The sequence below is a fragment of the Cottoperca gobio genome, chromosome 5 (genome assembly GCF_900634415.1).
Source record: "Cottoperca gobio chromosome 5, fCotGob3.1, whole genome shotgun sequence".
NCBI classification, from domain to species: domain Eukaryota; kingdom Metazoa; phylum Chordata; class Actinopteri; order Perciformes; family Bovichtidae; genus Cottoperca; species Cottoperca gobio.
In genome coordinates, this window is record NC_041359.1 from 24,100,113 (window position 1) to 24,112,612 (window position 12,500).

General features: G+C 41.1%; 2 protein-coding genes across 4 annotated transcripts in view; both read left to right on the plus strand.

Annotated features, from left to right (window-relative positions):
* The window catches only part of phtf1 (putative homeodomain transcription factor 1), a 12,792-nt gene extending 10,389 nt beyond the window's left edge, over nucleotides 1-2,403 (plus strand). For both annotated transcript variants that reach the window (XM_029432616.1, XM_029432617.1), the window contains 2 exons: nucleotides 421-546; nucleotides 1,597-2,403. In XM_029432616.1, the coding sequence (XP_029288476.1) occupies nucleotides 421-546; nucleotides 1,597-1,617 (147 nt within the window). In that variant the 3' untranslated portion in view covers nucleotides 1,618-2,403. The remainder of the gene's footprint in view (nucleotides 1-420; nucleotides 547-1,596) is intronic.
* Nucleotides 2,404-2,589: 186 nt separating this feature from the next.
* Nucleotides 2,590-12,183, plus strand: pfkfb2b (6-phosphofructo-2-kinase/fructose-2,6-biphosphatase 2b). 2 transcript variants are annotated; one of them, XM_029432342.1, is made up of 16 exons: nucleotides 2,590-2,722; nucleotides 3,075-3,222; nucleotides 4,304-4,429; nucleotides 4,661-4,757; nucleotides 5,587-5,653; nucleotides 6,219-6,293; nucleotides 6,976-7,032; nucleotides 7,143-7,267; nucleotides 7,353-7,560; nucleotides 7,674-7,820; nucleotides 8,297-8,401; nucleotides 8,502-8,631; nucleotides 8,849-8,911; nucleotides 9,005-9,069; nucleotides 9,808-9,975; nucleotides 11,173-12,183. In XM_029432342.1, the coding sequence occupies exons 2-16, from the start codon at nucleotides 3,102-3,104 to the stop codon at nucleotides 11,236-11,238; spliced, it is 1,620 nt and encodes a 539-aa protein (XP_029288202.1). In that variant the 5' UTR covers nucleotides 2,590-2,722; nucleotides 3,075-3,101; the 3' UTR covers nucleotides 11,239-12,183. The 2 variants fall into 2 exon arrangements, with proteins under 2 accessions (XP_029288202.1, XP_029288203.1); XM_029432343.1 differs by having other exon boundaries at nucleotides 4,337-4,429.
* Nucleotides 12,184-12,500: the final 317 nt, after the last annotated feature.

A 12,500-nucleotide genomic window follows, 5' to 3' on the forward strand; every position in this document is an offset into this window, starting at 1 on the left:
TTTAAGCAAACACATTAAAGTCAACAAACGTACGTTTCAGAGTTATTTGAATATTTTTCTATAAAGAATAAAACTGTCTGAATCAGAACGGTTTTATTTTTAATAAAAATAAACTGAAAAAGTCAAATCGCTCTTACAAATCTACAACACAGCCAACAAGTTAGAGCTCAGAATATCATTTTAATTACAATTCAAAGTTTAATGCCAACAAGTGGTGTCCTAGACGCCGACCATGAGCTGCAATGTTGAATCCAACCTTTTGTTATATTCCTCATTCCTCTGCTGTCATTGTCGATTATTAAAGCAATTTAATACTCTTCTATACGTCAGGCAGGATTTCCCTGAGACATCCATAATACATTCTGACTTTGACCGATGTTTTAAGTTTCAAATGACTTTGTTTTCCCTCTGACCTCCCAGGAGCTGGATATTCCCTTCAGACTGCTGGGTCTCACCGTGAACCCTCTGATCTACAACATCACCAGAGTGGTCATCCTGTCCGCTGTGTCCGCTGTGGTCAGCGACCTGTTCGGCTTCAACATCCGAGTGAGAGTCTTTCTGCTAAATAATGAACTCGCAGCTGCTCGCTTTCTGTGATTATGATGCAAGAAGACAGGACAAAATAGATGAAAGGGACACTCGACTCAATTTTACACATGAATTTCAGTTGACTCGTCACATGAAGCGCCGTTCAGCCGGTGAAAACGGGGTGTAATATATCTTCTGTGCTTTCTAACATCTGAGGTTGGCTTTGCGTTTGGAGACTGCAAACATAACAATTTACCAGTCAGTTGCATCGTGGGAAATATAGGATCCAGTTATTGTTTATGCTTGAGGGACTAAACCCCATGTTCTATGACTTCAGCTGTTTTGGTTTGGACTTTTTTTTTATTGAACGCTCTCTTGTGAATACCCCAACTTTATTGAATTTCTGTAATCAAACGCTGGAGCGGCCTTTTAATTGCAAATTATGAAAAGTTAATAAATGATGTTGTTATGTGTTGGGGTTGTTTGCAGCTAACCAGGATATCTTAGGACTGTGACTGATGAAGATTTAAAAAGGGATTTTAAATTAAAGGAATAGTTCACATTTTTTATTTGTGTGCTTTCTTTCAGAGAGTTGGATAAAAAGATCTTCTGTGTCTGTGCGAGCAGTATGTAGCTGGAGCGAGGAGGCTGTTAGCCTAGCTTAGCATAAAGACTGGAAGCAGGGGGAAACAGCTAGCCAGCACCTCTAATGCTCACTAACTATCCACAACTTGTAGTTTTTACATTTCTGTATGGATTAAAGGTTCCTCATGGTAATCTGTGCTCTCTAGAGCTGCAGGTAGGTGTCATTTTGAACTTTGAAGAGCAGTTATGTTCAGATATACTGAGCTGATCGCCTCCTGGCTTTAGCTCCATATGTATAGCACAGACATGAGACTGGTATAGATTCCCTGCAAGAAAGTGAATAAGCGTAGAAGCGTTGAACTGATCCTCTAATGAGCGATGCTCCGCTGTAGGTGATGCTGCACTCTGGGATTATGTGTGTGCGTGTTCTTTAAGATGTTTATTTTTCTAATGAAAGTTTTATCTCTTCTGCTTCATTTACAGCTGTGGAAAATCAAGTCTTAATGTGAAAACGGCAAACAACTAACAGTCGGGACACTGGCGACCAGAAGCTACCAGTGTCTGCTGCATACAGTGCATACAGTGTCTCATCTACAACAAAGTGCAAACCTACTGACTGTATATTCGTTGTCTGTGCCTTCCAGCTGAAACTTCGGTCTCTTGAGTTTCATTGTCATTCCCAAGCCTGAGATGCTCTGACAATCGCTCGCACACCATTACCGGCGGCTCAGCCGATGTCTATCCGCCACGCCACTAACGCAGTGCCTAACCTTTGACCCTTGAATGTTCCTCGGTATGTGGTTAAATATAGCGGTGAGTTTGAGGTCTGAGATCATTTCAGGCTTCTGTGGCATCAAGATTTCCAAATGTGTCCTGTACAGATTTGTGTACACACAATGAAATGTAAATTCAGATCATAAAATGTAGATAGTTTGTTTAGTTTATCAGCATATTAGTACAACTAACTGTAAAACGAGCTATGTGCTAGCTAAAGCCGGTGAATCAAAACGGGCTGCCAGTTTAATTAAATAAATTTTCATAGGACTCAGCTTTCATTTCAACCTTTTGTACTATTTAAAAAGGAAACATTGTGATTGTAAAGGGGCTTTTATTTATTTGGGGTTGTGTTTTAGCACTTAAACTTGTAATGGTACCTGTAAATCATGACTCTGACCACTATCTGTCTTTTTGTGTTGAGGACCATTGTTGAATTAAATAACTATGCCAAGTTTGTATAGTTCTGCTTAAAGAAAATACTTGATAGAGGTGAATAAATGTTTTTCATCTACGGATCAGTTTGCTAATGTTTTTATTCCTACATGCCGGTTTACTCTTCATCCTGTTCAGAAATATTATTGAATGGTTCTCACATCTCAGGGCTTTTGAATAATTTGACGCGTTTACGTATGATCTATTATCAACGTTACGGTAGGAACGAAATATGACGTAGAGTCACACCTCCAGCTAGGAAGGACACCAGCTGGCCGAGGAGGCACCTCAGCACCAAGGGCAGGCCGATCACACTGGCTCCTCCGGCCGCAGCGGCGGGCGCAAACTCTCGGTCCGGCTCATCGTGAGATCACCGGCTTATTATTTGTGCATCGTCCAGGTAAAGAAATGAATAAAACAACTGAATATGCCGCTGTTTATAACGCGTCCTGTATGGATTATGTGTGTGGTGCATTATGGTGTTATATGTTAACGTCAGATTGTCCGTCTCCCCGGGTAGACGGGACATCTGCTCATGTGCGGCTCTGTAAATGCAGTGCATGTTTGCTTAAACTGGTGATGTGGCAGCATTTTCATCCTCTGCTCCTCTCGTGTTGGTGTTACCAGGGATGCATAAAGCCATATATCCGTTAAAAATACATTGGAGAAGCCATAGCTTTGTGTGCACGATTGTGTTCTACCAGAGATGCATGGATGTGATGCATGACATGTATCTCACTACTCTGTTTCAGCTTGGACAATGCCATACTGAGGAAGAAATGGAGAGAGAGATAACTGATTGTGACTCAAACGACACTTTCAACATGTCGAGCACTCAGATAGATAATGGCTCTGCAGAAGCCAAGAAAGCAGACCAAAGAATGAATGAGAAGAAATGCTGTAAGTAAAGTCCAAGTGTCCCAAAATAATTGCCATTCAGCAGAAGAAGAAGTTCAAATCTAGAGTCTACAGGTGCACTTGTAACATAAAACTGTGTATTGCTCACTAAATCATAATAATCGTATTGTAAAACAAAGTGAGATTTTCTTTGTATTATTATAAAGCAGGTCGAAGTGCTATTTAAAAACGCTCAATCTATGGAGAAGTATAAAGTCTAGTTGTGTCCCAGTTTATTTTGGGTTGCAGTTTATGTGAATGACATCAGCTGACAGGTAGTAAACATGGACCCAAGCTGTTGCCTAGCAATGTAATTCCATTGAAACATGCTAAAGTGTGAATACAGGTATCTTCAGACGGGCAGGAGGACAACAATAAAGAGTTTCTTTTAACATTAAAGCATGTAAACATGTCTTAGTAGACGCATGATGTGTCTCCTTTAACAATGAAACGGTGAATCTGTGAAGAAAAGAGTCAGAGACACTTTCTGTGGTTTCCACTGTTCCTCTCCCAGGGCATTTCTTCTTCTAATGTATTCAGATCCCGTCTTTAATCCCAGTCCACTGATTTATTTGTGTCCAGTACGCACATGGCCTAATTATTATAGTGTCTTAATCCCGCACTATTTTGTCCTGTCCCAAAATGCACCTTTGATGCAGAATGTTATTGGTTATGTTGAGATCAGGGCTGCAACTAACGATTACTTTCATCATCGATTAATCATGTGGTCTATAAAATATCAGAAAATAGTGAGAAAGTCCAAGAGGATGTGTTTTAATGTGTTTTGTCAGTCCAGAACCAAAAGTTTAAAAGGGAGAAAAGCAGGAAAGCTCGCTGAAAAATGACTTTAATGATTAATCGATTCTCAAAATACTTGGCGATTATTTTTCTTATCGATTACACGACTTATCGTTGCAGCTTTAGATACAGCATAACTTTCCAAGTCAGTACATTTACATCTATTTGACCTCCTTTCTCTGCCTGTTATGCAGCGTTTTGTTGCAGGTTCTGAACATTATTTCTACACAACTGTGTCGTGTTTCTATAAATGTGCTTGACAAATGTACACCTGTCTCCTGTGTAGCGTGGGCCTCCTATATGACAAATTCTCCAACAGTAATCGTGATGATCGGCCTGCCTGCGAGAGGGAAGACCTACATGTCAAAGAAACTCACGCGTTACCTCAACTGGATCGGAGTCCCAACCAAAGGTAGGACATGACGCGTGTCTTTCAATTCATCCCGACTGTAAATGAATGACGATGTGAGGAAACTGTGCGATAACGTTGTTCAATATCGCGATATTCCTTAACGTGAGTCACAACCTTCTCCCCAAACCAGAGTATCTCAGAATCAGAGAGCACATTTAGCATCAGGTGACTTGTAATAGTTGTAATTGCTAACAGAAATACAGTGTTGATGTTGTTGTTGTTTCGTTGCAGTGTTTAACTTGGGCGTGTACCGCAGAGAGGCTGTCAGAGCTTATAAATCCTATGATTTCTTTCGCCACGACAATGAGGACGCCATGAGAATCAGGAAGTAAGTTCCACTTTGACTAATGTGCTCATCATGTGCTCTTGTGCAGACATTGCATAAGGCATTATCTATCCATTAGCAAGGGAAGCTGTAGCTTCTCTACTGTCTGAGTATAACACCCCCCCCCCCCCCCCCCCCCCCTCCCCCCCAGTCTGTTTGGTATTCTGCAGCCTCCCCTGCTGCATCAGTGAGTAAGCTGTTTTTGGGCCGACATTCAATATTTAGCACAGTGTTCACACTACTTTAAACTGAAGTTATGTGACGTGCTGATTTCTCCAAAACAAAGATAGAGAGTGAAGAATGTCTCTTTCCTTCATGGTCTTATCCAGTACTGGTGATTTGAAATGGGGTATGTCCTTCACGGCTATCAGGAAAAATGTGACCGGCTCCTGACAGGCTCCAAGTGCTCCATCGTGACCTAGATATTAAACAAGCTGCCGCTGTCACTCTGAAGCTGCCTGCCAGGATCCAGCGCGTTGCATGGGTAACCAGGGCCACACTATAGCTGTAAAAAGTATTTTCGGTATTGGAAGTATCCGATTGGTGCGGTTAAAGGAATAGTTCGTACGCTTTCTTTTCAGAAAATATTTGTTCTTGTTGTACATTACCAGTTTATGGTACACAATCGATACTAAAAAGAAAACTGAGGATAAAGGTCGATATGTGATACCTATAGTGTAATACTTTCTGATTTCTGACATTTTCCATGTCATTTACGAATTCTAGGGAACACACATGCAATGTCAATTTCAATGATTGTGGATTTTAGTGAATGAGAGCAGACTGAGGTCCTTCGTGACGACTATTTCCAAGCTTTCTCTCAATCCCACAGGCAGTGTGCTCTGGTAGCTCTGCAGGATGTGAAGGCGTACCTGTCTGTGGAGGGAGGGCAGATCGCGGTGAGTCCTCGCTCTGCTGTTCTTGTTCCTCTCTGTCTCAATGTTGACTCATTTCCAAAAGATAAAGAAAACACCCAGAACAGAAACACATCTGGCACAGCCTTAAAGGTGCAATGTGTAATTCTGAGCCACCTGCTCACCCCTGTGTACGCCTGTCGGTTCATGAGACCTAAACTAAATATCACTTATCTTCTAATCTTCACGTGGGGCTTAGATATCTGTCTTCACTGTGGCACTGGGGGCCGTGTAACGTTACCTTTTTAATAGTTTGTATGTATGAAAACATGCAGGGATCATGGATGTAATGCTGACGAGCCCCGAGTCTGCTCGAGTCAGCCAGCTGTACTTCTTCTCCCTCTGTATTGAACTATTACTCCCAGACATTACAGGCCGGAACCGTCACTTAGACTGCTAATGTCAGTAGATATCTCTGCAGTCGATACGTCTTTAACATAATGTCAACTCTTCTTCACATCCTGTTGAGAATGTTAGTTCATTGTTTTAATTCTGGCATATCTTACATATTGAACCTGTCGTTTTATATCGTCTGTGTTCCTTCTCTCAGGTGTTCGATGCAACAAACACAACAAGAGAAAGGCGAGACCTCATTCTAGCTTTTGTGAAGGAGAATGCATTTAAGGTAAGATTGGCAAATTGTATATAATATGTATTTGTTTTAAACTTTTCCCTCGTAGGCTTTGGTGGAAATTCGACTCTGATAGTTTGCACACTGGGCATGACGCTACTTAAGTGGTTACAAGATAAATCCACATCTCCCGAGGTTATTTAGTGTTTAAGAAATCCTCATGTGTATCTGTAACACCCTAAAGTGTGGTGTAACAGAAGTAGAAGAGGAGTAACATACTCATCAATATATAGAGTTAAAGCTGCCGTTGGTTACTTTATTAAAAACAAAAACTTTTTCATATTTGCTGAAGCTGTCTCTATATCCTGACAGAAGCATGAGATACATAATCTGTGACAGAAACTCCTGTTCCTCTGCCTCCTCCTGTGACTCCTTGTGGCCTTTGCAAGTTTCTACCGAGCCAATCAGAGCAGCAGCCCTATGCAGGAGGGTTTTGATGAGTTGGTGTCCGTTTTGTTTGAATCTCCTGCATATGCTCACACACCAGGAAATGCTTTGCGACTGTTTCATGAGGAATGAAATGTCCTTAACATAAGGCGTCAAGAAAACACGCAAATAAGTTTGGCAAGAGACAGCGACTGTAAACATAATGTTCCTTTTTAATCTCTGACGAGCAATCGGTTCAAAATGTGACATTTACAGGAAGCACATGTTGACCCTGTTAGCTGCCCAACAGGTGTTCTTTGTGGAGTCGGTGTGCGACGACCCGGACGTCATTGCTGCTAATATCCTGGTATGATCTCATGTCACCAAGGATCTATTAATATTCACACTGTCTACAGTGCTATGTGAGAACCGCTGTGCTCGCTCACATTGTCTGAATGTGCTGAATCCCTGCAACAGGAAGTGAAAGTGTCCAGTCCCGACTACCCCGAGAGACACCGAGAGAGAGTGATGGACGATTTCCTTAAACGAATCGAGTGCTACAAGGTTACTTACCAACCATTAGATCCCGATGATTACGACAAGTAAGATGTAATCCAAACCCACCTGCTTCTGTTTGTGTTGCTTTGGATGGATTTGACTCGCCTACATGACCATTTGCACCTACAGGGACTTATCTTTCATCAAGGTGATAAACGTGGGCCGGCGTTTTCTGGTGAACCGGGTGCAGGACTACATCCAGAGTAAGATTGTCTACTACCTCATGAACATCCACGTGCACTCTCACTCCATCTACCTGTGTCGGCACGGAGAGAGCGACCACAACGTAGAAGGTCGCATCGGAGGAGACTCCGAGCTTTCTCCTCGAGGGAAACAGGTTCTCTGGCAAAAACCAGCGTCACATTTACAACCCTCTCTCAGTGAGATGAGGTGTACTTAACTGCAATGTTATTATTGTTTTATCACATTAAAGTCTCTCTCACATCCCAGTTTGCCCATGAGCTGCGAGATTTCATTGAGGAGCACCAACTGTCAGATTTGAAGGTGTGGACGAGCCAACTGAGAAGAACCATCCAGACGGCGGAGGAGCTCGGTGTCCCTTATGAACAGTGGAAAATACTCAACGAGATTGACGCTGTAAGTACCTCCATCATCTCACCTCCCACGTTTTACGATTCGAAGAGTCATTGCTGATTCATGGAGCTCTGGTTTACAGAGGGAGGAACTTTTATTTTGAAAGTTTCTCTGAGTTACTGACAGTACGTAACATAATACCAGTGGTGGAGCAAGTGTTCTGATCCTTTGCTTGGTAGTAATACTACACTGTGAAAATACTTTATTATAAGTAAAGGTCCTGCACTGAAAACATTACTTAAAAAGTAACTTAAAGTACAAGTACCTCACATTTGTACTTAAGTACAGTACCTGAGTCACATTCCACCACTACGATACCAAAGTGAAGAAGGATTCAGTGTAGAGGTACGCAGCATGTTGGTGCTTTTACTCCTTTTCAGGCACAAAGCAACGTCCAGAGGAGAAACAAGATGCCTGAAGAAAAACACCTTTTTTAAGTTGAGCTTTTAAGACAAATGTTCTGTTTTCCTTGTCCCCAGGGTGTGTGTGAGGAGATGACTTATGAGATGATCGAGAACACATTCCCAGAGGAGTTCGCTTTGAGGGACCAGGACAAGTACCACTATCGCTACCCAGGAGGAGAGGTGACCTGACACGCGTTCCTTCTCTACTTTAGTTTCAATAGACTGAATTCCTCTTGTTTAAACATTGTGCAGTGTGTTTTTAATTCTCTTTTTATTTCAGTCCTACCAAGACCTCGTTCAACGTTTGGAGCCGGTTATCATGGAGTTGGAGAGACAGGGCAACGTGTTGGCCATCTGCCACCAGGCTGTGATGCGCTGTCTGCTAGCTTACTTCCTGGACAAGAGTGCAGGTCAGATGAACACACACACACACACACACGCATATATATGCATATTTGGGCAGCGGTGGTCTTAATCACCCTTGTAATGTTAAACCAATTTGATCCTAATATTCCTGAACAATGCTATATGTTCAGTTTGGGAGAGGGTTCAGTTATGTATGCACATTGTTTTAAATGTATAAAATCAATTCAAATAACATTTCGTATACTATTCTTCTCCCCATAGAAGATCTACCATACATGAAGTGTCCGCTCCACACAATACTCAAGCTGACCCCTGTTGCATATGGTAGGTCTTTACCTGAGCTCCAATATGTTGCACCATAAAACAGTTTTCTATTCTCAAAATAAGCATTTTGAATTCCTATCTTTTATCTTCTAGGTTGTAAAGTGGAAATGTTTTATCTTAACGTGGAGGCAGTAAACACCCATCGAGACCGGCCTCTTGTAAGTCTCTCTGAATCCAGACGAAAAAGCGTCGTTGCATAAATGTGCATTCAGCATTTTGAATTAAAGCTTCAGATGTGATCGTGAATGTGAATTATGTTTATTGTTTACTTGCACAGTAATAATTCAAAATCTATCAGCAACATCTGATCCAAAGTGTAATCGGCTCTTTGTTAGTTGTGTCTGCTAGTTGAGTGCACTTTGTCCCCTGTGTGAAGCTTTGCTGCTTTGACTCCTTTTTATATCCCTGTTTTCTTTTGTTCCTTTTATCTTTAACCTCAATTATTCAGTTTGGCTTGAGCTGCGAGCTAATGGATGTTAACCCAGTTGTTAATGTGGTATTATTTAACCTTGACGGAGGCTATGGCTGATTGTGCTACCTTGCTTTCCTAATCTTATCCTTACAATTGCTCTGGTTGCATCCTAATATTAGGATTGGACTGCTGTATTTGAGCTATGTATTTCTTAATATGTGATTATCTTGTTTGGAGCAGGTGTTCGTCTGTCTGTCCTGTCCTCTTCCTTAATGCTTCGTGTTGTGTGGTGGAGTAACGTGGTTGAAACGGCGTCTTTCACTTAAAACAGCTTCAGCTGTCTAATCTGTTGCTGTGGACGGACGGCTAGTTTGTTTGGCTTTTACTGGTGTGTGTCCCCCCCCCCCCCCCCCCGCCCCCGCCCCTCCCCCTGCTGGGAGTTTGTACGTTCCCTTAACACTTGCGGTATTTCATCTCCTGCCAGGATAAAAACCCGAGGAACTCTGCTCTCATACATCGGCGGAATAGTTACACTCCCTTGGCCAGTCACGACCAGGTCAAGCGTCCCAGGCTCTACAGCGCGGGCAACCAGCCCTGGCTACCGCTCGCCCCCACCCCAGCAGCTCTGATGCCAGAGGGACGGCAAAGCCAAGTTAGTGCCAGAGTGACAGGCTCCCCCTCTAAATCAGTCACCCTCCACTGTAATCAGTCGCCTCCCTTCACAGTTGTAACCCCTTGTTTGGCATTCCCTCGTCTCAGTGTTGGATCCTCTCGATGATTCGGTGTCTGTGTTGAAAAATGACGTACATGGAATCCATCTTTCTATCTCTCTTTTCTCTTTTCTCTTTCAGGGCATGTTTTGGATCTTGACTGCGTTGCTCTCTCTGTTGTGTTTAAACCTGTCTGTTTACCAAAGTGTGCATGACCCCTGCTTCCCCCACTGGGCTGTCTCCAGCTTGAATATGCAGAACAGCACACAAACATCAAAGACATCTTGTTCTGTATGTTGCTGTATAACCTTCGTTGGTCTACATGATGATTCTATTCTTAAAAAGAAAACTGAATCTCTTTTCAGAACAACTTGAGAAAATAACATAATACACAAATGACAGATTTAACATTTAGAAAAAGCACATGTGTACGTGTTGTGTGTTTGTTGGCCTTGTGGGTACAGTGATTCAGTCCCTCCACATTTCTATCTGTCGCTCTCTTTCTCCACTTCCTCTAAAACTGTCTCACAGCCTCGGATAGGATGCGGTTATCTGTGAGTATTTGAGAGACTTTGTTCATGTAGCCAGCTCTTCATTTTCTTTCCAACAAGTCAACTCATGTGTAACACATGTCAATATGTTGTCACAGTGGGGTATTTTTATGGTTTTCAATCTTGTTGGTTTATCTAACTTTCCATCACCTTTGCACTTTAATAAGAACGAAAGCTGCCGTCGGCTTTGTGTCATCTCAGCGGCCTTATCGAGAACACTATCAGACACTGATTCTGTGGTAGTTTCCGTCTTCACAAAAACTCTTTATAAGTATTTATTAGACACGGATATATTTAAAAAATGAGAAAATAATGTATGACATCTAACGGTATTTGAGTATTAATGTTTATTGCATAACATTAAGTCTATAATGATAGGAGCTAATCATACACAGAGTGAGATTAATAGAAGAGTCTCCACTCATGTGGCTGTTTTACCACACTACACATAATGACCTAAATCTTTCAAATAGCATCCTAATAGGACTCCTGGGCCCCCCCTGAGAAACTGTTAGTTTCCTCAAATAGGATTTGCTGCTGTAAGTCATTAATTTGTGAGCGTCAGAGACATTTTTCTTTTTCTTGAAGGAGTCCCTGTGCGAAGGAGACAACTTTGACAGCCCCGAAGAAACTAGTGGCTGTGTCCGCTTCTGAGGGAAGATGAAAGCCTCTTTCTTCAACGCACAACGTGGAGAAAGGTTCAGTCAGGAATCAAAAGATTTTATTTTTAATTTTTTTTAACCACATTCTTGCAAACGATCAGATTATCTGTTTAACTTTACTCTGCATGCTGAAGCTTTGAACTGGAATCCTTATCATTAGTATCATAAACACTTCTGCATGTGCACAACAATCAATAAAGAACAGGCAGCTTATCCACATTGTAAATACTACAATGCCTTACTGCACTTTAAGTATATTGTTAGAATTAGCTCCTCTGTATGAATGTATGAATAAATGTATGCTTATGTTGAACACCATTTTTCACTATTACAAATAGATCATGTTATAAAGTAGATGCTGTAAGAATATTTTTATAATACAAATATTATCCTGCAATAAAAAGCTGTAGTTGTGAGTCTTATGAAATGTGTTCTTAGCCATCATCTGTTATTGTTTTGGTTTAGATTTGAGAGAATATACTTGTCGGGTTCTGCAGGAAATTCAAATACTGTATTGAGTTTTCTTTCTTCTGAATGTTCTTTGTCTTGTTAGATAAATGGACATCCTGTGTACTAGCAGCAGATAAAGAAGCTTACTTTTCTGTCTGTTTGTATTACGCTGGTGTGTCACAATGTACACTAAATCTGTTAATCAAAAAACATAACGTGGTATATTATGTCTTGACATTATGTTCATGTTGTCATACTGGCGGAACCTGTGTTTTAATTGCTTGATGCAAATGTACTTTACTCTTTATATTGTCATTACGATTCAAAACATAAAATCCTTTCATTATACTTAATAATAGACAGTAGCACAAGTTTCCTTCTAGGACTTTGTAATGTTTGATTGTTTATAAGTTTTTGCTCAAAGCAGCCTACTGTGCCTTTTTAAGCAGACAATAAAAGTGAGTGGAGTGATTCAAGTCTATTACAAGTTATTGTATTATTTGGCCTTCATTTAAGTGTTCTTTGGTTAATACAAATCCTCACAATTATTAAACAACTGAGTTAAACAGAGAAACGGCTTTGCTTGATGGCCTCGGTTATTGTATAAGATAATAAGATAAGATAAGAGTGTTCCTGGGGTTTATTGTCAATATACTAACAAAAATCCAGCATCCACTACAACACGTGATATATAAAAAATAACTAAGTTTACCAGCAATGACTGTCAGCTCTGAAAAAACTACAGCTCCCAAGAAAAACTATTTTATTGACAAAAGGATAATATGCACCAAAAGGCAGCACATA